At 40.1% G+C, this 25,713-nt stretch overlaps 1 protein-coding gene across 1 annotated transcript in view; it reads right to left on the minus strand.

Annotated features, from left to right (window-relative positions):
* Window positions 1-25,713, minus strand: part of tlk1 (tousled like kinase 1) — a 134,571-nt gene that overhangs the window by 36,958 nt on the left and 71,900 nt on the right. Inside the window, exons 4-10 of the mRNA XM_033024012.1 lie at window positions 13,123-13,198; window positions 9,083-9,126; window positions 8,691-8,783; window positions 5,764-5,859; window positions 5,021-5,113; window positions 2,922-3,032; window positions 1,445-1,581 (exon numbers count right to left, since the gene is read on the minus strand). Of these exons, the coding sequence (XP_032879903.1) occupies window positions 1,445-1,581; window positions 2,922-3,032; window positions 5,021-5,113; window positions 5,764-5,859; window positions 8,691-8,783; window positions 9,083-9,126; window positions 13,123-13,198 (650 nt within the window). The remainder of the gene's footprint in view (window positions 1-1,444; window positions 1,582-2,921; window positions 3,033-5,020; window positions 5,114-5,763; window positions 5,860-8,690; window positions 8,784-9,082; window positions 9,127-13,122; window positions 13,199-25,713) is intronic.

The raw sequence follows: 25,713 nt of genomic DNA on the forward strand, positions 1-25,713 counted from the left end.
GCCATTTAGAACGGAGATGAGGAAACACTTTTTCATACAGAGAGTTGTGAGTCTGTGGAATTCTCTGCCTCAGAGGGCGGTGGAGGCTGGTTCTCTGGATACTTTCAAGAGAGAGCTAGATAGGGCTCTTAAAGATAGCAGAGTCAGGGGATATAGGGAGAAGGCAGGAACAGGATACTGACTGGGGATGATCAGCCATGATCACATTGAATGGCGGTGCTGGCTCAAAGGGCCGAATGGCCTACTCCTGCACCTATTGTCTATAGAGGATAGTGAAGAAGGAAATGAAAATCAAAAAGATGACAGGAAGGGCCAGAAAATCTAAACCAGTGGGTGGCAGAAATCCAGAGTAAGCAAAATTGTAAAAGGTCAAAGTAATGGCTCTTTATCTAACACATACAGCATTTATAATAAGACAGATGAGTTGAAGACACAAATAGCAATAAAGGAGTTCAATCTAAGAGAGGTATAGTTGTGGGGAAACCAGGACTGGGAACTTAATATTCCAGATTATTTTAAGATTTTAAAAGAAGAAGCTAAAGACGTAAGGTGAGATAGTTGAACAAGGAAAGTGACTGCTTGGTGTTGATTAGTGATATAGATACTTGGACTGTGACTTAGAATCACTTTAATTGAAAATAATAAATAGCATGGGAAAGAGGACACAGGTGTGAGTACCCTATAGACCCCTCCCCCCACCAAGGTGCTGCAATTAGAAAGAGTGTTCCCATGAGAAAATTTAACAAGCCATGTTTAACAAAGGAGGTTATGGTAAATATTAAATCTGAGTCTACAACATGCAAAATGGCAAGGTTCGTGATAGACTGGAAAATTGGGAATTTTACAAGAACCTGCAGCAAGAGACTAAAAAATTGTAATAAAGTGAGAAAAAAAATGATTAAGGGAGAAAACTGGCAAGTAAAACTAGCAACTGGCAAAACAAACTGCAAAGGCTATTATGAATGTATAAAATAAGATAGCTAGCATAAGTGATTGACTGAGGAACAAGGATAAATTATGGAGAACTGGGACAGAAGAAATGATTACGCCTGTGGCAGATTAGCCATGATTCGATTGAATGGCAGGGCAGACTTGAGGGGCCTACTCCTGTTCCTATTTTATTATGGTCTTCTGTTCGCGTAATATTAAACACTGAGGGTTAGCAATAACATGATAGAGAATTTCAGTTTGGATTTAACGCCATTTTAAAGTCTTTCTTATGTAAGGGGTGAAGTATTAAACATTACCCTTCTACAAGGGGTAAAGTAACAAGAAGTTAGGTAGAATATACAAGTGCGCTTGATATGCAATCAAGAAGGGGATAACACTTGGAAAAAAGGTAATAGTCAAAGTGCAGGCACATGTTAGGAGAATGGGTGGTAGACTGACAATATATAATTGCGTGCAAAGAAATAATGCAGTTTGATAACGAAAATGTACGCACTTTACAAGATTCTGAAAAGCATAGCCATCAGTCCACTGCTCCGTGAATGAAGCACCATGTCGAACTGTCGTGAAATGCCCCAGACGTAATCTGTCCTGCATGCTCTTCTCTCTGCTGGATTGCTTCTCCTGCTTACTCTAAAACACAACAATCCATTTTCAATAAATTATGTTTTTCTTCCAACATTTTTTGCTAGCTCATTTAAATCATGTCACAAACATGATTGCTGATAAAACTGAATTTAAAAGTTTTTTAAACTCAGTTTTAACTGAGTTTAAAAGTGCTGTCATAGTCATACATAAAACAAATAACATTTAATCACTTCCAGCAAAACAAATATTTTCACACTCTCAGTAAATGGTCAACATGATGAACGTACTGCAATCAAGATCAAAACTCTGGGTAAAGAAATCAGGCAAATCCAGCTACCTTCTGTCAAATTTAATGAGAAATGGCCATAAACCAAAACAAAAATATACATATGGCAGTACTTTATTTCACCAAAGTTAGATAATTGTGGGAAACTTGACAATAAAGGTAATTCTATTCTATTCTATTTTCTGCAATGTTTAGAACATAGGAAAATTAAAAAAAGACAGTAAATCATGATACTTTAGATGATTAATAATTCTTTATAACAATAACAGTATAATAACAGTAAAAAGACTCAAGATATATTATTTTAAATGCAGAGATGGGCACAGTTGTAATAGATATTCAGTATGGAGAACTGATGTTATTTATTTAGACCCAGGTAAGAAGCCGAGAACCGTGAAAGTAGGTTAGCTGAGTAGGCCAATTTTGGGACTATGTGCAGAAATAACCAAAAATTGTTGGACCCGCTCAAAACAAACAAAGGGACTGGATGCAACAGAGTGGAAATGACACTTTACTTGAACAAATCTCGTTAAATCTCTTCAGTTCTGGATCACGCACACAGGAAGAAAATAATGACGTTGGATAGATGAAATTCAAATTCACCAAGTTCAATTTGGGACAAAAATAGTTAAATTAAGAGGAAAGAGTTGCATAGACAAGATTATTTCACACTAGAGTATTGAAAATTAAGATGAGGCTTTAATTGAAGTACTTCAGACGAATCAAGGATCTGATAGAGTTGTTAATAAGAAACCATTTCCTCTGGAGGGGGGAGGTCCAAAACAAGTACCCATTGTTTAGGAAGGAACTGCAGATGCTGGTTTGTACCGAAGATAGTCCATAGACCTAAAACTAGTTCAGTATAATTCAAGGATGTATTGTTTCGTTTTTTAAAGTATTGTGGAATCTGGAATGATCTCCCTGTCCAAGATCAACCGAAAAACTTCAAATGAGAGCCAAAGGTTTTACAAGGCAAGGAACCAAAGCGATAGAGACAGAAATCATCATGAATTAACTGAACAGTAGAACGCTTCATAAACTGAATGGCTTTTTTCTGTTCCAGTGGTCTTAAAACAAACTGTAAAGTTATGATTCTAACCTTTTCAATCAGTAACTTTTTACTCATTGTCATACACTTGTTTAACCGTTCTTTGTATTTTTCAAGGAGCTTTTGCTGTTCATCTATCTGCCTCCTTAGATCACAATTGGCCTGTCAAAATGTTAAATATTAAATATTAAAAAGACACATTTGGCCTGTCAAAATATTCAATATTAAAAATACTCATTATGCAAAGGGCAATGTACAGTAAATGTTTACAAACACAATTACATTTATAATTTGCACAAAAATTGCAAATTATAAAATTTTAAATTTAGCAAATGCAATTATCTAACCACCTGCCTAACTTAAAATGTATTGAAATGTGGATGCTGTTGTAGTTTAGCAAGAAACGGAGGAACTTCCTCTTATTGGATGCTTTGAAAATGTGATTAAATTAATCCCATCTTTACCAATTTGTACTCAAGTACACAATATTTACAAATGCATAAATAACGGTGATGAACAAATTTCAATTAATTAAATTTGAAAGGAACCAAGAAAAATATTTCACTTCGTAAAAACCAATTTTGAATTTAGTGCTAGTACCAAAAAGCACAGGTTAAAACTGTTCATGTATACAGACAGATGCTACTTCATATCATTACTTCCATTTTTTGAGCATTAAACAATTTGTCAATAATCTGACTTCAGATCTGGAAAGCTACATTTATTAAATTTTGCATTTACTATACAAAAGCAAGGTCAATTACAATGTTTTCCTTTAACTTCAATATTTGAGAATTTTTCATAAAATGTAAATTACCTGATTTTAATTCCCCAAGCATTAGAAAGTACATCTAATTATGTATCATCAACATGATCCAATGTTTTAACAGTACCAATCTGTTCATATTTTGGAAATTCTGTTCATTATATGGGAAATTAGTATCACTAATATCACGATGTAGTAGCTATATCAGGCAAGTGCCGTCAGGGTAGGCAAGGTAGGCACTGCCTACCCTGACTAAAATCAATCTCTTAGGTAGGCATAATTCTCCCGTACCTTTACTATTTATATTTAATTATCATTTTATAATTTTAGTCAGGGGAGGCAGTGCCTACCTTGCCTACCCTGACGGCACGTGCCTGATATAGCTACTACATCTTGATCTCTTAGGTAGGCATAATTCTCCGTGCCTTTCATGTGCAGTACATGTAATACGCGAAAGTCTGTGCAGACCACGTGCCGTCGACGCTGCTTCAAGGCTTCAGTTGTAATTCTGCCTTTGCACCGTGGGCTGCGCAGGAGCGTTGAGATGGAGGGGGTTGGGGATCATGCCAGGAACCAGCTCAAGAGCAGGTCAGCGGGCGATGGGTAACAGGACAGCGGGCGGTGGAGCTTACTCCATGTGTCAGCGCAAGTAACCTCAATTGGTCCCTTGATCGCGCTGTCACAGGAGTGTCCACTGCCCGCTGCCCTGTTATCCATCGCCTGCTGACCCGCTCCGCTCTATGATCCTAGCTCTTGAGCTGGTCCCCTCACTGTTCAGATGGATGTGGTGGCTCTGCACCCGGAGCGCCGCGGCAGCAGTGAATGAGTGGGTTGCGGGCATGATCCCCGACCCCTTCCTTCTCAACGCTGCTGCCCTCCCTGCAACTTTACCCCTTGGCCAGACTCCCCACACGCTGTGAAAGGAACTCTCCCCCCCAATTGGTCCCTTGAACTAGTATTGTCATTCAATAAGATCACAACTGATTCAACTTGTCCCGGTGTGCTCCCGTTTTTACCTCCATCTCTCCACCTGCCGGCACCCTCCACCCCCACCCAATCAGTAATTCAGAATGACGGAGATTTGGAAGCCTTGGGCAAATTGAATTGTTACTTTCTTTATTTTTATTTTTTATTTTTACGGAGAGGAGAACAATCTGCGCATGTGCGGTTTAAGATTTTTTTTAAAGCCGACCGACTGCCTACCCTGAGTAATTACTCACGGCATGTGCCTGAGCTATATCATGCATATCAACATTTAGATTCACCAACTAAATTTATTAGTACACATTTGCTTATTATTCAAATACCATTGGCTCGTATTGCCTTTTGCAATTAGCACATAAGAGTAAGCTTGGCAGATCAAATTGCTAACCAGAGTACTTACTCGCAACAAGTCATCTATTCTACCTTCTTTCTTCTCAAGGTCCAGATTCTTAGTGCTTTCCAGTGTAGCCAGTTTTCCCATGGTAAGTTCAGTCTAAATAAAATTAAAGTATTAACAATAACAGATTATGCCCAAAACATATAAACTGTAAAAAAATATTTTTCAATATTTGGGTCCTTGCATTATTAATCTATTAATTGTAACTAATCTGTGATATATTAAAATTAGTAAATTATCTTAAAATGCCATAAAAAACTTTAATTGGCCTGGCAAATTCAAATTTCATGATAAATGAGACAATGACACAAATACGTCCCCAAAGTAGGTCAAAATACAAAGTAAGTTTGAAAATGTAACCAGCTGAATCAAGATGAGGGGGAAAAATGCAACTCAGTGGGGAAAGAAAAAAATAAAAAGCTTCAAATGTTGAAGTCAATAGAGAAATCCTAACTTTAAAAAATTCCAATGAAATATAATTATTTTAATATCATAAATTCCTGCTCCAACCCAACCCCCCCCCCCCCCCCAACCCAACAACCCCTATCCCCCAACACAACATAATTCCAAAATAGTAACAGTGTTGCCCCAGAGTTGGAAAACTAAAATTTACTTAAAGCATATTGCAAAAGGACACTCCACCCTCTATCACATTATACCCCATTGTACCAGCACATTTTATACCCCTTAACATGCTTCTTATGAGAAATAATCACAATTTCCTACCTATAGTCCAAGTCATTTACCTGTGTTGTCTTGCAGAAGACAGAAATTAATTTTGGCTGTAAAACAGAGAGGTCTGCAAATGCTAGTGCAGTAGGAGATGGACTATTCTGCCGAATCTACAACAAAATAAGATTGGATTATGGTATCGCACTGGTTGTTATACTTAAAATTGCCAAGAGGCAGGTAAAAAGCACAAAGATTTTAATGTGAATCACACATTCGAGAATAATTAGAGTTAAATGGTTGAAAATAAAACAACTTTGCCAAACTATATTAAAACAGGATGGTTTTGATGAGTCTTTGAATGTTTCAATGTAAGCAAAGTTGCAATTTCAGAATTTCTATATATGCCTATTTAAATTATCAATCAAGTCTAATTAAGTGTATTTGGGTTATGCTTTACCCTGACTTTCAGTACAAGGTTTACATTTCAAAGAACTGCCATTTCTAATGTTGTGTCAGGCAGCATCTGTAGATACCTGTAATGAAAAGTTAATGTTATCAGACTGCCCTAAACTTTGGAATTCCATCAGCTGACTTTCTCTCCTGCTCTGCAACCAAATTGAAAAAAAGTTAATTATAAGCCCACAAATACCCAGCAGTATCAACAAGACCAGCCATCTGCAAGAAACGTATTCCATTCTCCATCTCATCAAATCTGCTCTGCGAACAAGAATTTTCACGCAGGAGTCGGAGACTAATTCCCTTTCCCTCAAGCATAGTTACTCCTCCACCACTGCTGACAAAGTCCATGACTGCGTCTTATCTATTCCCACTCTTTAGCTCTTGCCTCTCTTTTCCAGATCAAGATGGGAGATTCCCAGTCCATGCATTTCAACCCACCAGCCTCCAATATTCAACGGATCATCCCAATTTATATAATTTTCAATGAGATTTCACCATCAAACCCCTCAATTCCCATTTTGACTATCCCCCTTTGCATATCCTAGCCCATTTTCCTAAAATAATAATAATAATAATAATAATAATATCTTTTATTGTCATTGCACATAGGTGCAACGAGATTTGGTATGCAGCTTCCATCCGATGTCATAACTTAAACAACTAATAAAATTTAGGATACCCCGAGAAACATGATTTATATATTTTTAAAAGAACAGTAAAACAGTCTAAAGTGCTGGAGGGGTCAATGTGCGACGTGACCATCCGAGGGAGACAGTTCATGGGGGGGGGGGGGGGGCACTCAGCAGGGCCGGTTCAGAGCAGCGATAGCTCTGGGGATGAAGCTGTTCCTGAGTCTGGAGGTGCGGGCGTAGAAGACTTTGTAACGTTTGCCGGAAGGTAGGAGTTCGAACAGACTATTACAAGGGTGTGAGGAGTCTTTGTGGATGCTGACTGCCTTCCTGAGGCACCGTGTGTAGTAGATGCCCTTCAGGGCTGGTAGCTGTGTCCCAATAATCTTCTGCACCCTGTGGACGACGCGCTGAAGAGCTCTCCTCTCCGCCTCCGTGCAGCTGAGATACCACAGAGATGCCATGTGTTAGTATGCTCTCTGTGGTGCAGCGGTAGAAGGTTGTCAGCAGCTGTTGGGGCAGACCAGTCTTTTTCAATGTTCTCAGGAAGAACAGTCGTTACTGTGCCTTCTTGACCAGCGCAGCGGTGTTGGTGGACCATGTGAGGTCCTCCGAAATGTGTGTGCCCAGAAACCTAAAGCTGGACACTCTCTCCACACTGTCCCCGTTGATAGAGATTGGGGCGTATTCCCCATTATGTGTCCTCCTGAAGTCGATAATCAGCTCCTTGGTCTTGGAGGTGTTTAGGGCCAAGTTGTTACGTGAGCGCTAGTCCGCCAGGTTCTGCACCTCTGCTCTGTAGTTTGTTTCATCACCGTTGGTATCTCACTGCATGTACCCTCAGGAAATGAAACATCTGCTCTTACACTTCAACTATCCAGTCACTCAAATTGACCTTTCATCTTTAGCAATGATTGACTTGCACTTTTTCCCATCAGCTTTATGGCATTGCAATGTATGTTCACAATGAGGTCTATACATTAGAGAAACCAAACACAGATTGGGCAACTGCTTTGTGGAGCACCTTTGTTCAGTTACTGATGTCTCCTGCACTGTTATGATGCTGGATGTAACATTGAAGAAGCAGCACCTCCTTTTCCATCTGGCGGGCCTTGTGGACTGAATATCAAATTCAATAATTTCAGGTAACCTACTTTCTTCGTTTGCATCAGAACTGGCCAGTTTGTCCTTTGTGCCCGCCTCACCGTTCAATATAATAATGATTGATCATCCAAATTCAGTGATCTTTTCCTGTTTTCTCCCCTGATCTCCTTAGCCATACAACTATATTTAACTCCTTGAATACAGTTAATGCTTTAACCTCAACAGCCTTTATGGAAGAGAATTCCACAATTTCACCAATCTTTGGATGAAGTAATGTCTCATTCGAAAATGGTGTGCTCTTTAGGCTGTGACACCTAATTCTGGATTTCTCCACCATTGGGAACCTCTTTCTGGCATCTAAACATCCCTGTCTGGACTTTACAAGGTTCAATGAGCTGGCATTGAGGTTTCTCACTATTTTATGAAACATTGCTTCAGACTGAATGAAGGGTGTCACGTCTAAATTAGAGACCAACTCTATCCATTATTGCAAAATCAAACTGAATAATACCATCTCAAGGGCATCCATAACACTTTGCTTCTGCAACATAGCTACTTCACATGAACAACAAAAGAAAATGTCAAAAATCACCTGTAAACCTGTAAATTTCTGACTTTCCAATTTGTCCAGATGTCTAACTCCCACTTATCATTCAATTTTGTGCGTGGTGATCTATATGGGGATATGGCCCTCAAATATCAAAATCAGTTACCTATCCTCTACCCAAAAACTATAAAAATGGAAACAGATCACAGCAAGAGTATCCAGCCTTACTTACAGCTAAAGAATGAAGAACTTGCAAACTTACAGAAGAGGTGGCAGAGTGAGGGAAGGAATTCTGGGGAGATCGAATTGCAGGTGGTACACCTCGTACAGGACTGGTACCATTACCACCTGTATACTGAGAAAATTGAAGGAACATCATGGTGTTATTGCAGCACTTTTTGAACAACAATTTCAAAACAGTGAAGAAAATCACTACAGGAAATAATTTGAGCAAATTAATCAAGTTTAAAATGAAACAATGTAGTTGGCGAATCATGCCAAGACTTTTACCGTAACTAGCAAAACAAAATCCTACAATTAAAATATATATCAGTAACATTATCATTATTTGTTTTTACATGGATGAATTTTAATTTATGAAATATATCAAAATTGTAAATCTTTGACTAGGCTATGATATATAAATGATCTTACATCAAAATAGTCACTAATTTTATGTCCTCTTGCACCGGTTTTACCTGAACAAAGAAAAAAAATCAGATTGTATAAATACTGCCAAGTGAAATTATCTTGAGTTATTTCTTTAATCCTTTACAAATGACCAAATTCTGCAGAAAATAAATTTACAGGACTCATGGTCCATTGCACACAAAAAAATCAAGATAGATGCATGGAAAGCTATTACAATATGCTTTGTTAAGCTTGCAAATTGATGTTAGTTAATATAAACCTGTACAATGGAGTTCAATATGCTAAATGCAACTCCTTTTATACTTAATCAACTATCTGCAAAATCGAGCAGTATATTTTATATATTTTCAGGATTCATTGCAGTATGCAGTCTCAAAGATAATTCTGCAGACTGTTACTAGCTGAATTGATCACACTTAGAAATGCAGTGTATTATAATAATGTCATTACAAAATCATCCAAATCTGCCTGCAATTTAACCTGCAAAATTAGAGCACTGAGGGGAGGAAAAACAACATTCAGGACATATATATATTTTTAAAAAGCACTTAACTTGAATGTAAACATTTTAAATGTTAAGAAATCTCATGTAGATTAAAAGACATCACCATGAACCCAATAATGTTGCAACTATAACACTAGCTTGGAGATGGAAATGCCTTGTACATGGATAAGGAATAGTTCTGTGGATTGGAATAAGAGAAGAGCGTGAACCACTGTCTCTAATTGATTATGCAAGCATTGTCCTTTTTACATGGATTTTAAAATATAACCGAATAATTTTAAACACCATAGTTTACCATTTTAGAAATGTACATATTTTAAAAGAAAATTACAAGATAATACATATGCTATGAAAGCAAAACGTTCACCCCATTGTTATTCTCTGATGATGTCATGTGTCATATGTAAGTATCTGGGTATCGCATGCAAGACCAACATTTATCTGTTGTGAATTAACAAACTTTATTTGAGGACAGCTCTTGGACCACATTCCGCATCAGATGCCTATTTACTCTGCTTTAAATCTAACGCACATTTAACAAAAAAAAACATAAGAATATGTGTCAAAATCTTTCCAGTGCGTCTTTCTCAAGAGGGCGTGAAATAAATTTTGCAACATAAAATTGGAATATTGGAGATTAGTTTACCACATACATCAGGGCTCTATAAAATGATTTGTTCACATGAAGCTCAGAGTAAACAATATGATCTAGTAATGCTAAATACAACAATAAATATAGTACAAAACAGCAGAATGGTGCAAGACTGTAGTGTAAAAAAGAGTAGAGCAAAAGAATATTAAAGTGCAATAATGGAATAACCTAATGAAGCAGAGGTAAGGATAGGAGTACATGGCAATATCTCAAAGAATGCAGTGTGAAAGAGGTGATTGGCTCAGGTGTCAGATAGAGAGGGGAAGAATCTGTTCCTGTTTGTATATTTGATCTTACAACCTGCATCTTAACCCAGAAGGTAAATGAGAGAAAAACAAATGGCATGGATGCCAGGCAATCATGAGGACACTTCAGCCTTCCTGATGTAATGCATTGTGAAGATGGATTGGACGAAAGGAAGTGATGCACTGGGCTGTGTACACCAAATGATCCTCTGCAGGATCAGGCTATCAAAAAAACAGCTGTCGTACCAAGATGAGATGCATCCCATCAAGAAACCTCCTGTTGCACATCTGTAGGTTCAGAGAATCATCATGGACATGTTGAATCTTCTCAGATGGCATGAGCAAGTAAACACACTGATATGCTTTATTAAACATTGTGCCAGTGTGAAGTGAGTAGGTTACGCTGTTGGTGCTACACATGCATAAGAACTTGAATATGTTAACTATCTCTACAGCAGCTCAGTTGATGAGGACAGAGTTGAGTTCATCGCCTCAGTTCCTTAAGTCAACAACCAATTCCTTTGTCTTGTTGATGCAAAAGGCCAGATTGTTGACCTGGAACCATGACACTAAGTTCTCATTCTCTTTCCTGTACTTTGTCTCGTCGTTGTTGTAAATCCAGTCAACAAACCGTGGTATCATCAGCAAACTTAAAAGATAAATTTTGATGCTCTACTTGGCCACACAGGAGTGGGTTTACAGTGAGTTGAGCGTACGACTGACACAACTGTAAGAGGCACCAGTGCCGAGGGTCATGGTAGAGACAGGTTATGTCCAATTTTAACTGGCTGAGGTCTGCCGAGTAGTATGTCCAGAAGCCAGTTGCACATGGAGATCCCAAGGAGAACCAGAAGTTTAGTGATGAGCTTATTCTGTATTGTGGTGTTGATGGCAGAGCTGTCAATGAACAGCATCCTTACATTAGTATTCTTATTGTCAAGGTCATCCAGGGCTGAATGTAGTGTAAGAGAGTTGGCATCATCTATAGACTTGATTTTTCTGTACACAAATTAAAGGGGGTCCAGAGTGTCCAGAAGACTGGCCTAAGTGTGGACCATTGCCAATCTTTCAAAGCACTTCATTATGGTCGATGTTAGTCATTGAGACAGATCCTTTTTTTTTCTTGGGGACTGGAATAATGAAGGCTTCCTTGCGGAGGGATACACGACTGTTGAAATGAGTGGCAGGAGATGTCAGCAAACACCACCAATCTGCACTAATCCCACATTAATTTGATTGTGTTTTCCTCTCTACATCAACTCCCAGCAAATTCTACCCATCAGAAAATTATTCTGCCGACCGGCACATCTTTGGAACATGGGATGAAACTGGAACAACCTGGAAAAACCTACATGGTCATAGGTTTGTTGGATACAAACTCCACAAATGCACATCGCCAGAGATTGGAATCAACCCGGGTCTCTAGAATTGTCAGGTAGCTGCTCTATCCCTGCACATTGCTGCATAGGAAGATAACCCCTTCCAACAAGCAATGCTCTTCCAAGCAACACGAATTACATGAAGGTAAGAAGGGGAAAAAAAGTACATTGACTATAAATTCTGTCAGTATTTACATTGATAATTATGCAATAATTTATTTTAAATCTGGTAATGTCAGGACAATGGAGCACAAACTTAGGTTATTACAGGAAAGGGTTAAAATTGGGAAAAACTATAAAATAATTTGTGTAACTGGATAATGAATGGAATGCAGCAAGTGTGGGATTTAAGTATAGAACTTTTCCTCTGGTAGATAGCAACCAGGACTTTACTAACTTTGGCATGCCACACCAAAATCTTCCCAACCTGGATGCAGAAAGCCAACCATGTTGGCTTGAAACATCTGGGACGTGCAGAGGTTTCAAACCGTGCAACAGGCACACAACAGGTTCCCTAAGAGCCTTTGAAAGTTAAAATGTTGCAGAATTCCTCTGGGTTTCAAAGCTGTCAGGGTTTTACACACTTAAAAATAATTAAAATGAAGATTTATTTTTGAATGAAAAATGTAAGTAAAGCTAAATTAGAAATTTTAAATGTGGAATCCTGCTGTTGAGTGTAGGGAAACATACAGCTCCAACTAATGATATGTTAAGGCATTGCTTTTTGAGTATGCATGCATAAAAGTCCCAGGCGTGCAGCTGGTAAATGCTGGAGGAGAATTAAAGTGATAGAAAATGTTCGCTTTGTCACCAATGTCCCAAGGAACAGAAATGTTCCACAGGTTGGAATCTTTGTTTGCTTTCTCTAATGTAGGTAGATATCACATGGGTGGCACGGAGGCGGAGTGGTAGAGTTGCCACCTTACAGCGCCAGATACTCGGGTTCGATCCTGACTACGGGTGCTTGTCTGTACAGAGTTTGTACATTTTCCCTATGACCTGCATGGGATTTCTCCGGGATCTCCGGTTTCCTCCCACACTCCAAAGATCTACAGGATTGTAGGTTAATTGGCTTGGTATAATTGTAAATTGTCCCTAGTGTGGGTAGGATAGTGTTAATGTGCAGGGATTTCTGGTCGGCGCAGACTCGGTGGGTCAAAGGGACTGTTTCTGCACTGTTGGTGGAGATTGGAAATTTCAAGAAATACTGATATGAGTGCATCACTGCACATGTATAACCTCTGTTTTGCCATGTCTCTTACCTTGGCTATTATCGCCCTGGGTATCTGCTTTTCGCTTCCTTCCTCTTGAAGAGTCGGACTGCTTTTTTTCTGGTGTCTGTAGAAGCAATAGTCACAATTTAACCACTACAATCATTTATCTTGCATGTATAGGCACATTCTTTCTCATTGACAAGAAAACTTTAATTGAAGTTTCAAAACTGGTATCGAAGAAGGCTTTACAACTAGGATGCAAAACACACAATAACTGGAATCACTTGCAGAAATTATACAAGGTTATATTATCTAGTTCTTTAATTTAGATTATGTCTGAGCTGTGAAACATATTTCTTTGTCTAGAATATTTGGCATATCTGTTTGTGATTCAAATAATGTACTGCTGAATCAAACAGACAAGGATTTTACCCCTGGATCCTATTAACTCAAGTGGAATACATCCCATTTGTGCACAGCATCTCAGCACCAAAAATCTAACCAATATTTATATTTTAGATAAAAAACAACTTCACTAGATTCCAATGAATGATTATGTTCATTTTTGGTTTTTTAATTGTATGATTACTCCTCAGTAAACGGGGCTTCTAGGATATCAATAAACGGACTTATTAAATATGATTTTATGCTAATTCTCCCAGACTGCTCTCAGGTATAGAACTCTAATCTTTTCACCAGCAAACAATGGAGAGATGACAAAGTGAAAAAGCCAATGTCATCTCCAAACTCCCCTTCAGTTCAGATCAAATGTTATTAACCTTATATGAACCAAGCCATCTCTCATTAATGCACACTATCCTTTATCAAACTGCCAACGGTTTTCTCATTGATTAGCACTCCACCCAGGCTGCATTCAGACACTTGTTGGTACCAGCTCCTATCAACAACATTGACCTTCTCCTGTCTGGTGTTTGCAACCCCCCCCACCCCCCCCTCCCCCCCACACCAACCACTCTGTACTGTGGATTTAATGGATCCATGCCTTGGATGAGATGTCAAAAAAAATGAAGAGGTTCTTGTTCGTCCTACCAAAGACTGCAAAACTTTATATCTCAAAATTGAGACAAAAAAAAAATCAGAATATCAGGATAGTATTAAATCAAGGTGTAAAGCTAAATCTTGGAACTGCTGGGCTGAATCAGAGATGGAGGTCTGTGTTGAAGTAATTAGAAATAATTTGATCTAATAATGATGCTCATCATGCTTTTTCAGTTTTTCCTTATAATTTAGTCTGTGTTTATGATCACTTTTATTACCCATCACTACCGTTTCACAGTCAACATTTATAAATCTCTACATTCTTACTACAGAGGAAAAAATATACAGTACATCCGACGTAGTGCATTACATTTCCCTCCATTTTGTTTTTTATATATAATAACAAAATAACCCTTACCTACCCTCCCTAAACACCCTTTGGCAGCTAATGTGTTCACAATACAAACATATCACATATATAAATGCACATTTTAACAATAATAAAGTAACAAAACAGAATAAAGGAGGATCCCCACCTACTGTCAAGTGCCCTCAGTCAATAGGTGGTTCCTTTAGACCCTCAAGTTATGATAAAAAAGGTTCCCATTTCAAATAAAACTTTTTCACAGACTCCCTCAATGTGAATTTAATCTTTTCTAGCCTTAAAAAAAAATTACTTCTTCCAGCCAAGCAGCAGCAGATGGAGGAGTGGTAGATTTCCAGACCAGTAAGATTCTCCTACGGGCCAAAAGTGATGTAAATGTAATGATATCAGACTGGGTTGTATTTAAACCCAAGGTTTTATCTGCTACACCAAATACAGCTACAAGCGGGCAAGGTCTCACTGTCATCCCAAGGACTTCACTGATGGTTTTGAAAACCACTGCCCAGTAGTTACCAAGTTTGGGGCAAGACCAGAATGCATGAGCTAGATTGGCTGGAGAGAAGGAGCACTTGTCACAGCCAACGTCTGTCCCCTGGCTTTGCAGCAAGCCTGGCTTTGTTTAAATGAACCCTGTGTAAAACTTTGAACAGTATGAGCCCCAATCTAGCACATGATGACGAGGAATGAACTCTTTTCAGTGCTTCTGTCCAGCATTCCTCAGACAGGTCTATAGCAAGGTCGTCCTCCCACCTAGTTTTAACTTTGTTCAGGTTTTGATCTCCTAAAGACATCAGTTGAGAATATACTACAGAGTTCAGTCCTTTATTTGCAAAGGTAAGAGTGAGTTTATCCAACACTGTGACAGGCGGGAGATCAGGAAAAGAGGGAATTTTTTTCATGGCAAAGTGGCGGATCTGAAGATATTTAAATAAATGATTATGTGGGTGGCCATGTTTTCTGTGTAGGTTGTCAAAACTATCAAATACGTTGTCAGTATAAAAATCCTTAATGCACATAAGACCATTCAAACCCCACTGTCTAAAGGTTGAGTCAAGTGTGGAGGGGGAAATAAATGGTTACTGTGAATGGGACCCAGAACTGAAGCTGATGTAAACTTATAATGACAACAAAATTGATTTAAAATTTTGATGGTGGATAGTACGACAGGGTTGGACGTAAATCGAGAGGGTTTCAATGGCAAGGAGGAATATACTAAAGCTGGGAGAGACAAGGAATAACAAGACTGTGACTCAAGCAGACACCAGTCTGTATTGAATTGAATTGAATTGAATTGAATTATCCTTTATTGTCATTCAGACCTTTCGGTCTCAACGAAATTTTTGCAGTCATACATATAATAATAAATATCAAAAACACACAATAAACACAAATTTAACATCCACCACAGTGAGTTCACCAGGCTCCTCCTCACTGTGATGGAAGGCAAAAGTCTTAAAGTGTCTGTCTCTTCCCTCCTTGTTCTCCCTCTGCGCCGAGGCGATCCAGGCTTCAGATGTTGTGACCCTGCCGGGTGATGGTAAGTAAGTCAGTCCCGCGGCTGAATCCAAGCACCGCGAACGAGCCAGTTCACACTCCGCGGCCCGGGGTGGTCAAAGCTGCCGAAGCTGCCGCCCTCCAGTCCAGCAGACGAAGCTGTTGTTGCGGGAGCTCTGGAAAAACAGCTCACCAACCTGTGACCTGCGAGCTCCCGACGATGTCATCCACTGGGCCCGCGGCCGAGTCTCCGAAGTCTGGTCGCCGCCGTCTGAACGCCGCTCCAGTTCCGAAGTCGAGTCGCCGCCGCCGGAACGCTGCCACAGCTCCGGTCGAGTCGCCGCTGCCGCCGGAACGCCGCCCCAGCTCCGAAGTCGAGTCGCCGCTGCCACTGGAACGCTGCCACAGCCCCGAGGCCGCAAGCTCCGCCATTAGGCCTCGGCGCAGACGGAGATGGGGGATACGACAAGAAAAGTCGCATCCCCCCCGAAGGAAGAGACCAAAAACATGTTTCTCCCCCCCCCCCCACACAGATACACAACCTAATAAACCAAAATTAACTAAAACAGGACAAAAGAACAACAGAAAAAGAAAAAACAGACGCACTGCAGGCAAGCCGCAGCTGCTAAGGCAGCGCCGCCATCTTGAATTCAATTCAATTCAATGCAACATAATTGCTATAAAACTTTCTCTTACCGAACAGATTATTGTAAGATGTCAAAAAAACACCAAGGACGCTGGTCGGTGGAGCCAGAATAATATCTTTTGGATATTGGATGCCCAGTAATAATGAATAAAGCTCGGAAGGCCCAGTCCACCTATTTCACGACCTCTTTGGAGAGTGCACTTATTGACCCTTGGAACCCTGTTACCCCATATAAAGGAGGTTATAGATTGGCTAACTGAGTTAAAAATTGACTTGGATAGGAAGACCGGCAAACATTGGAACTAGTAAAGAAATCTGGGAAGTACAGTCATCGTCACCGACTGCACTCTCCCAGCCATAGTGAGAGGTAGACTACGCCATCTCTCAAAGTCAGCCTTCATTTGGCTAACTTGAGGCGTATAGTTAGCTTCAAACAAGGATGTGAAAGAGCGGGTAATATGTATTCCTAAATATACAAAACCTTCTTGAGATATAGGAAAGGGCAGGAATCTGTAGGGCTAGGTTGATGGGAAAGCATTCGTTTTTTTGGAGGTTTAGTTTATAGCCAGAGAATGTTCCAAACTGATCTAACAAGGACACAATTGCAGGCCCACTGGCTGTAGGGTCGCTCACATAAAGAAGGAGGTCGTCGGTATATAGAGACGATGTTCCATGTTTCCTCTCCTAATGCCCTGGAATAATGTGGTTGACCTAAGTGCAATAGAAAGAGGCTCATTTGCAATCGCAAAAAGAAGCGGAGACAAAGGGCAGCCTTGAAGAGTGCCACGTGTTAATGGAAAATAATCAGATCGCAAACAATTTGTCTGTATACATGCTAAAGGTGAATGATATAATAGCTTAACCCAGGCTACAATTTTTTTGCCGAATCCAAATCTCTCCAAGACTCTGAACAAATATGGCCACTCCACTCGATCGAATGCCTTCTCCACATCCAAAGAGATAACAACCTCTGGGCGCGGAGAAGCACATTGGCCAGTCGGCCGAAAAGGAATGACGATTTTTAATGAAACCCGTTTGATCTTCTGAGATTATTTTGGGAAGTTCTAAACGGCAAGCCAGCGCCTTAGCCGAAATTTTTGCATCTACATTCAAAAGTGAGATGGGGCGGTATGATCCACATTGAGTCGATCCTTGTCTTTTTTAAGAAGAAGTGAAATAGATGCCTGTGAAAGGGTGGGGGGTAATGAACCATTTTCCAAAGATTCTTGAAACATTTCTAAAAATAAAATTCGAATGGGTAGCCGTCAGGGCCTGGGATTTTACCACTCTGCATCGCCATAACGGCATTATTATTCTCTTCCTGCCCAAATTTGACATTCTTATCAGGAGCACCTGCAGTACTATTGAACATGCAAAAACAAGTTCTGGATCTGACACAAATAATACAAATGTTTGTTGTTACTGGTGTAGAAAGTGCAGATGTGTTCTTCCTATCCATGCTCTGCCAGATAGCAATTTTAAGGGCAGCAAGTTAACCACAATCAATAGTTACACTCATTGCATTGATGGAGACGGCTGAGGGTAGTGCAAAGAAGAGAAAAATGGCCAAGAGGGATTACTGAGGGCTAGTGTCAACAAGTTTACATCTTTAGAACAGAGATATATTCTTTTAGGTTTGCTGTCTATTTTGTCTGAAAAATAACAAATAACCTGGTAATCATTTTTACAAGGAAGTTTAACTAAGGGAACGGAATTGTGAATACAGACACTTCAAGACTGTTATGAGACATGAGACACTTCAAGACTGTTATGAGATTATGGTCACTTGGCTAGACTTTTGCTTTTCTTCAAGACAGTAATTATTAGCTTGCTTTCAATCTGAAAAGATGTATCTTTCTATAGAAGAACTAATTAAAATCACATTAAAATCTACATTCTCAATAACTCATGGTTTAAGGGGATTTGCTTATCCGTGTCAAAACTGATGCAAGGTCACTAATTCAAAATGATAGCTCAGTTTCTCTTTCCACAAGTGCTGTCTGACCTGTTCAAGGTTCTCAGCATTTAAATTTTTTTTTTAAACTAAGCAAATTTACATGCAATTTTTTTTAAATGCCAAATCTGATTCAGAAACCAGGCCACCGCGAAAGAAATGGAGAGTCTTTCTCTGTTAAAGCTAACCTTACATCCTTCAGTAGACCAATGAAGTATCTATGCGGTCATACAATAAAATTGAAGAGATGTCAACTGAGGCACCGGGAGAGAAATCAGATGCAAGTTCAAGGAAATGTGTAGGAAGGAACTGGGAAATATAGGTTGTTCCACAATAATGTGCGTTTCCATAACACAAATTAGATATAACGAGATCGATGAATTATGGAACACTATTTTTATTCCACAGGCCAAATTGTTTGTAATATGATTTTGATTAAAAAATAGAGAACTGCTTAAAAGTTACTTTGGAATTGACAAGTGGAGGAAAAGCTGTTAAGCAAAAACAAAACAGTCCAGGTTTCTATGGAACACCCTTGCAGCAATCAGACACCATGTCTCTTAAGAACATAGTCTGTCAATTTTATCGCAGGTGTGCTTTGACATGGACAGGCAATCTATTGGCACCCGTGCAAAGAAGTTATTAAACAATGTAACATACAATCTTTAATATTTTTAGTTTACTGTAACAAAAATAAACTTAGCTATTAAAAATACATTTTTGATACTCCTGCTGGGAAAATACTGTTCTTAGGTCCAAAACTCTCGAGCTCCTAACTCCCTTTCCCTCATTGACACAATTGTTTTTAACACACAATTTTCTATAACAAGAGGTTTCTTAGGAAAGCAACTTATAGCAGAACTACCGGTAGCGACTTTTAACAGCACAAGCAGAGCTGCCAGCCTTCTCATCACATGTGCAAATATTTTCATGTAGTATTTGGAAGTATAAATCTCTTTTCTGTTATTTAACAGCTCAATTTAAACAACTGTTCTAAATTCTTCTGGCAAGTCATTAAATACAGAACTCCTTTATCACATCATTCTCTAAATTTGCTACTATTTTCATCATAAGAACGAGACATGGCAAATGAACTATCATTAGTCTTGTTATAAAGTATTCAACATTTACTATCCTAGTCTGACTGTGTGACTCTAGAGTACTTTAGGGTGGCACAGTGGCTGAGTTGTTGCCTTACAGCGCAAGACACTCGGGTTCGATCCCGACTACAGGTGCTGTCTGTACGGAATTTGTACATTCTCCCTGTGAGAGCGTGGGTTTTCTCCCGGTGTTCTTGTTTCCTCCCACACTCCAAAGATGTACAGGTTTAATTGGCTTCTGTAAATTGTCCCTAGTGTGTATGTAGTGCTAGTGGTCGGCACAGACTCGGTGGGCCAATGGACTTGTTTCCATGTTGTATCTCATAGAAACATAGAAAATAGGTGCAGGAGTAGGCCATTCGGCCCTTCGAGCCTGCACCGCCATTCAATATGATCATGGCTGATCATCCAACTCAGTATCATGTACCTCCCTTCTCTCCATACCCCCTGATCCCTTCAGCCACAAGGGCCACATCTAACTCCCTCTTAAATATAGCCAATGAACTGGCCTCAACTACCTTCTGCGGGAGAGAATTCCACAGATTCACCACTCTCTGTGTGAAAAAAGTTTTCCTCATCTCGGTCCTAAAAGATTTCCCCTTTATCCTTAAACTGTGACCCCTTGTTCTGGACTTCCCCAACATCAGGAACAATCTTCCTGCATCTAGCCTGTCCAACCCCTTAAAAATGTTGTACGTTTCTATAAGATCCCCCCTCAATCTTCTAAATTCTAGCGAGTACAAACCGAGTCTATCCAGTCTTTCTTCATATGAAAGTCCTGACATCCCAGGAAACAAGTCTGGTGAACCTTCTCTGTACTCCCTCTATGGCAAGAATGTCTTTCCTCAGATTAGGAGACCAAAACTGTACGCAATACTCCAGGTGTGGTCTCACCAAGACCCTGTACAACTGCAGTAGAACCTCCCTGCTCCTATACTCAAATCCTTTTGCTATGAATGCTAACATACCATTCGCCTTCTTCACTGCCTGCTGCACCTGCATGCCTACTTTTAATGACTGGTGTACCATGACACCCAGGTCTCGTTGCATCTCCCCCTTTCCTAATCGGCCACCATTCAGATAAAAATCTACTTTCCTGTTTTTGCCACCAAAGTGGATAACCTCACATTTATCCACATTATACTGCATCTGCCATGCATTTGCCCACTCACCCAGCCTATCCAAGTCACCTTGCAGCCTCCTAGCATCCTCCTCACAGCTAACACTGCCCCCCAGCTTCGTGTCATCCGCAAACTTGGAGATGTTGCATTCAATTCCCTCGTCCAAATCATTAATATATATCGTAAATAGCTGGGGTCCCAGAACTGAGCCTTGCTGGTACCCCACTAGTCACTGCCTGCCATTGTGAAAAGGACCCGTTTACTCCTACTCTTTGCTTCCTGTCTGCCAGCCAGTTCTCTATCCACATCAATACTGAACCCCCAATACCGTATGCTTTAAGTTTGTATACTAATCTCTTATGTGGGACCTTGTCGAAAGCCTTCTGAAAGTCCAGATATAACACATCCACTGGTTCTCCCTTATCCCCTCTACTAGTTACATCCTCGAAAAATTCTATAAGATTCGTCAGACATGATTTACCCTTCATAAATCCATGCTGACTTTGTCCAATGATTTCACCACTTTCCAAATGTGCTGCTATCCCATCTTTAATAACTGATTCTAGCAGTTTCCCCACTACCGACGTTAGACTAACTGGTCTGTAATTCCCCGTTTTCTCTCTCCCATCCTCTCTAAAGTCTAAAGTCTATTTTTCCCAGCAATTTTTGTTTACTGTAATGCTCCATACACATCCATTTCATTACATAGTTTACGGTTTTAAATATAGTTAGTCCTACTTGAAATTCTATAGTGGAGCTTCATGAAGTGGCAAAAATGTAATTGATCTATGATTTTCGTGACAGCATCATTCATCTTAAACTGTAGTTAGACAATCGCTCTTCCAATTTATCCCGTAAAATTATCCCCATTGAAGAACTGCAATGAATTAACAGTTCTGTGCATAAATATTTTCTCCCTTTTCAACTGAGGACTTATATTTACTTCAGGTACATCAGTGATTCTCCCGTATCCACTGGTTTCCTAAGTTATAAATTGATGAGAGCTTTCCCTAGTTTTTAAATCCAATTATATATTCATGTGATGTCATTGCCATCTTCATTCTAAAATATATAAAGTGCTCTTTTGCATGGACTTTATAACTTCTAGAAAGTAAAGTAATGAAATACATACTAGAAATAATAAACACTTTTAACAAATTAACTACGATGTCACCACTTTGATCACAATTATACTTAATTTTTCTGCCCAACAATTTTTGTTCCTGCTGTAAAGATAAGCAAAGCAAAATCTCAGGAAATGAAGATTAAATACCATTCAGACATTAGATTGTTGTCAATAGGTGATGCAGATTATGATGATGAGATCATTAGGTAGATGCTAGTGTCGGATTGAAACATTTAAAGAGTGAAATATTCATTAAACAAAACCAAGCAAGGTAGCAGGAAGTGCAGACGTGAAAGGGAAAATGAGATGTATCTCAGTAAAATGCCGAGCGATATGATAGTAAAATATTAAAATCAGGAAAAGCACTCCAGAAATAGTGAAGGATCCAGTGAATGGGATGGAGTGCAATGCACATTCCAATACTACATGACTGTAATATATTGATATCATGGCTAGCATACATCAAACCTGCTTTTCCTGTTTTTTGTTAGTTGATCCTCTGACCTCCTCAGAGGCAGAGTTTTGATTATTGAGATTAATATTTCGGAATATATATATATATAACATCACGATGGGTGGTCGGAGGGGAACGCTTGAAGAGTGGGCTGCGTGTTCCTCCAATCAGGGCGTACAATAACAACAACAAAAGCATGCACCAAACGCCTGCTGGATAAACTCCAGGAAAACATCAAATGGGCACGAATGGAGATTAAACCCAGCAAATCCTGCAGTATTTCCATCGTCAAAGGCTGGCTCACTGACGAAAGGTTCCGCATCAATAACGAGACAATACCAACTGTCCTGGAGAAGCCTGTCAAAAGCCTCGGGCAATGGTACACCACATACCTCAAGGATGTAGAGCAGGTGGAACAACTCAGGCAGGATACAATCAGTGGCCTCGAGCAAATCAACAACATTGCTCTCCCAGGGAAGCTGAAGCTTTGGTGCCTTCAATTCGGTCTACTGCCCCGACTCATGTGGCCAATTACCATCTACAAGGTCACTTTATCCCATGTCAACCAGCTGGAGAGACTGGTGAACTCACAAGTGAGGAAGTGGCTTGGGCTACCGAGATGCCTCAGCAACATAGGGCTCTATGGGAATGGAGCCCTCTCACTGCCAGTCTCAAGCCTGGTGGAGGAATACAAATGTGCCAAAGCAAGGCTGGACATGTCTCTAACAGAATCCCGGGACCCAATAATAAGAGGTGTCGCTCCAAACCTCTTTTGGAACAGGGAAGAAATGGACTCCAGCAGCAGTGGTACTGGATGCAAAATCCGCCCTCCGACACCGGGACATAGTGGGCCATGTCCAACAAGGCCGAGGGGGCTTTGGCCTGGGAGCAATGAAACCTACCTGGCAAAAGGCTACTCCAGCTGAACGTCGGCACCTGGTGGTGGTGGAGGAGGTGTGCCACCAGGAAGAAGCAGCCAGGTGTGCCAAAGCCATATCCCAAGCCAAACAAGGCCGCTGGATGAGGTGGGATGGCGTTGAGAGGAGGAAGATCACATGGAGAGAGCTGTGGAGCATGGAGTCAAATAAGTTGAGCTTCATTATCAGAGCCACATATGACGTCCTTCCCTCTCCCACAAACCTAAATCTTTGGCTGGGAGGGGATCCAGCCTGCCCCCTGTGTGCAGTTCCAGCAAACCTCAAGCACATCCTGGTCGGTTGTAAGACCAGCCTAACACAAGGCAGATACACCTGGCGACACATCCAGGTGCTGAGGTGTTTGGCAGCTGAACTCGATTGCAAGAGAGCTACCACCAACGCCATGCCTATCAATGCCCAGATAACATTCCCGCAAATACCATCCTTCATCCGGGAAGGAGAGAAACGGAGGACTAACCCCTCGCCTCTCAACTCATGCCCACTGAACGCAGCCAGGGACTGGGAAATGCGTGTTGACCTAGGCCAGAGGCTTTCATTCCCAGTTGAAATCGCAGCTACCAACCTGCGACCAGACCTCGTTCTCTGGTCCAACTCCTGTCGGCGTGTTTTCATCATTGAGCTGACGGTCCCCTGGGAGGAGGCTGTGGACGAGGCTTATGAAAGAAAAAAGTTTTGATATTCAAACCTTGCAGCAGAGGCAGAGGAGAGAGGTTGGAGTGTCCAGTGGAGGTGGGGTGCAGGGGCTTTGTAGCCAGTTCCACCGTAAGGCTCCTGAGGGAAGTAGGAGTCAGAGGGCAGGCACAAAGGAGAGCAATAAAATAACTTGCCAATGCCGCCGAATGGAGCAGTCACTGGCTGTGGCTGAAGAGAAAAGATGCTGTCTGGGCTGCCACGTAACTATCTAGAGGCTAACCATAAGACACACACCCAGGGCTGATCACCCTGCGGTGGGCCTGCCTCGACTGAGGGTGTCTTGTGATAAAAGGCCGCAACACCCAGTGACGTTGAGGTACACAACTGAAAATGTGTCTGATTGGTAGCAAAATCACCTAGTGGTCATCCCCAAGAATGTCAATTGTAGTGAAAAATCATAGCGATTACAACATCCAGTCCTACTAATCAATCAATATAAAGGGAGCAAGTTTCCCTCAAGTTGAACATTATTTTGGCTTGGATATGAATCAGTTTCCTCAATGTTATTGGATTGAAATCCTGGAATTCCCTATCCAACTGCAAGTATATTCATCATCAGGCCTACAGTGGTTCGAGGTGGTGGCTTACCAACACATCAAAAGGGAAATAGGGGTTGGCATTAAATGCTGGACTTCTCAGCAACGGCCCAAAATAAAGAGACTTTTTTTCATCCTGACATTCGTGTAGTATTACAGGTTAGACAGTTGGGATAAAATTATTGTAAACAATGGATCACAATTCATATAGAAAAATACATATTATGGCTCATAAGCTTATTTCAAATTTAAAAAAAATTAAAATAAATCATCCTCCAGCTAAAACCCGTTTATTAAATTGTTCCCAGGTCCGTTCAAAACAGGTGTTACCCATTTATGATTAGTTGGATTATGGAGAAAAACAAATACATTTTCATGTGTTTTTATTTGCATTTTTAAACTGGGAAGTAGACAAAAATCTGCACTTTAAGATTTTTAAAATGTAACAAAATGAACCATTAAGAAACCAAAATATATTGATTTAATCAGTGCAGAAAATAAACAATGGACATTTTTGATATTGTTATAAATTGTGTTAGTGAATTTAGGCTGTGGGCCGAGGAGCTTTATTCCAGTGTTTCGTGACCCAAGTCACAGAACTACATGAAATTTTCACATATTGTGTAAAAATGTTATATAAATCACCCCTGAAACTCGTCATGAACAAGACTTGCACATTTTTTAAAATTAAATTAGAGAAAAAACGGAAAATTTTCGGGTATTTTTAGTCCAATCAAAGCACGTTTTAACATTGAGTTGTATGCCAGTTGGCCAATCACGCGTTTTGCTTCAGGCTAGCACACAACATAGCTGAGAGGACTTCACTGATGCCTGTTTTACTGGAGATTCCGATGAAGGTTCTTTCTAGTTCTGTGGAATAAATGTCGTGGAAACTTGCAGCAGGGTAATTGAATTTAGTGAGAAAAGCATTAAGAAGGCTGAAGAATGTGCTGCTAAGTGGATAGAAGAGGAAGAAAGTCTTGAAAGCAGTCGCTGCTGAGGTGCTGCAGTCAAACTTTGTGAATCAACTGGAACTGAAAGGTAAGATCTAAAGTCTGAATTAATGAAAATCTATCTGTATGGACTTTAATTAATTTAATTGCACCCTTTTATAATGTGAAAAAATGAGATTTGGAAGCTGTACATTCATTCATTCATTCATTCATTCATTCGTTCGTTCGTTCATTCATTCG

The sequence above is a fragment of the Amblyraja radiata genome, chromosome 7, assembly GCF_010909765.2.
Source record: "Amblyraja radiata isolate CabotCenter1 chromosome 7, sAmbRad1.1.pri, whole genome shotgun sequence".
Classification (NCBI taxonomy): domain Eukaryota; kingdom Metazoa; phylum Chordata; class Chondrichthyes; order Rajiformes; family Rajidae; genus Amblyraja; species Amblyraja radiata.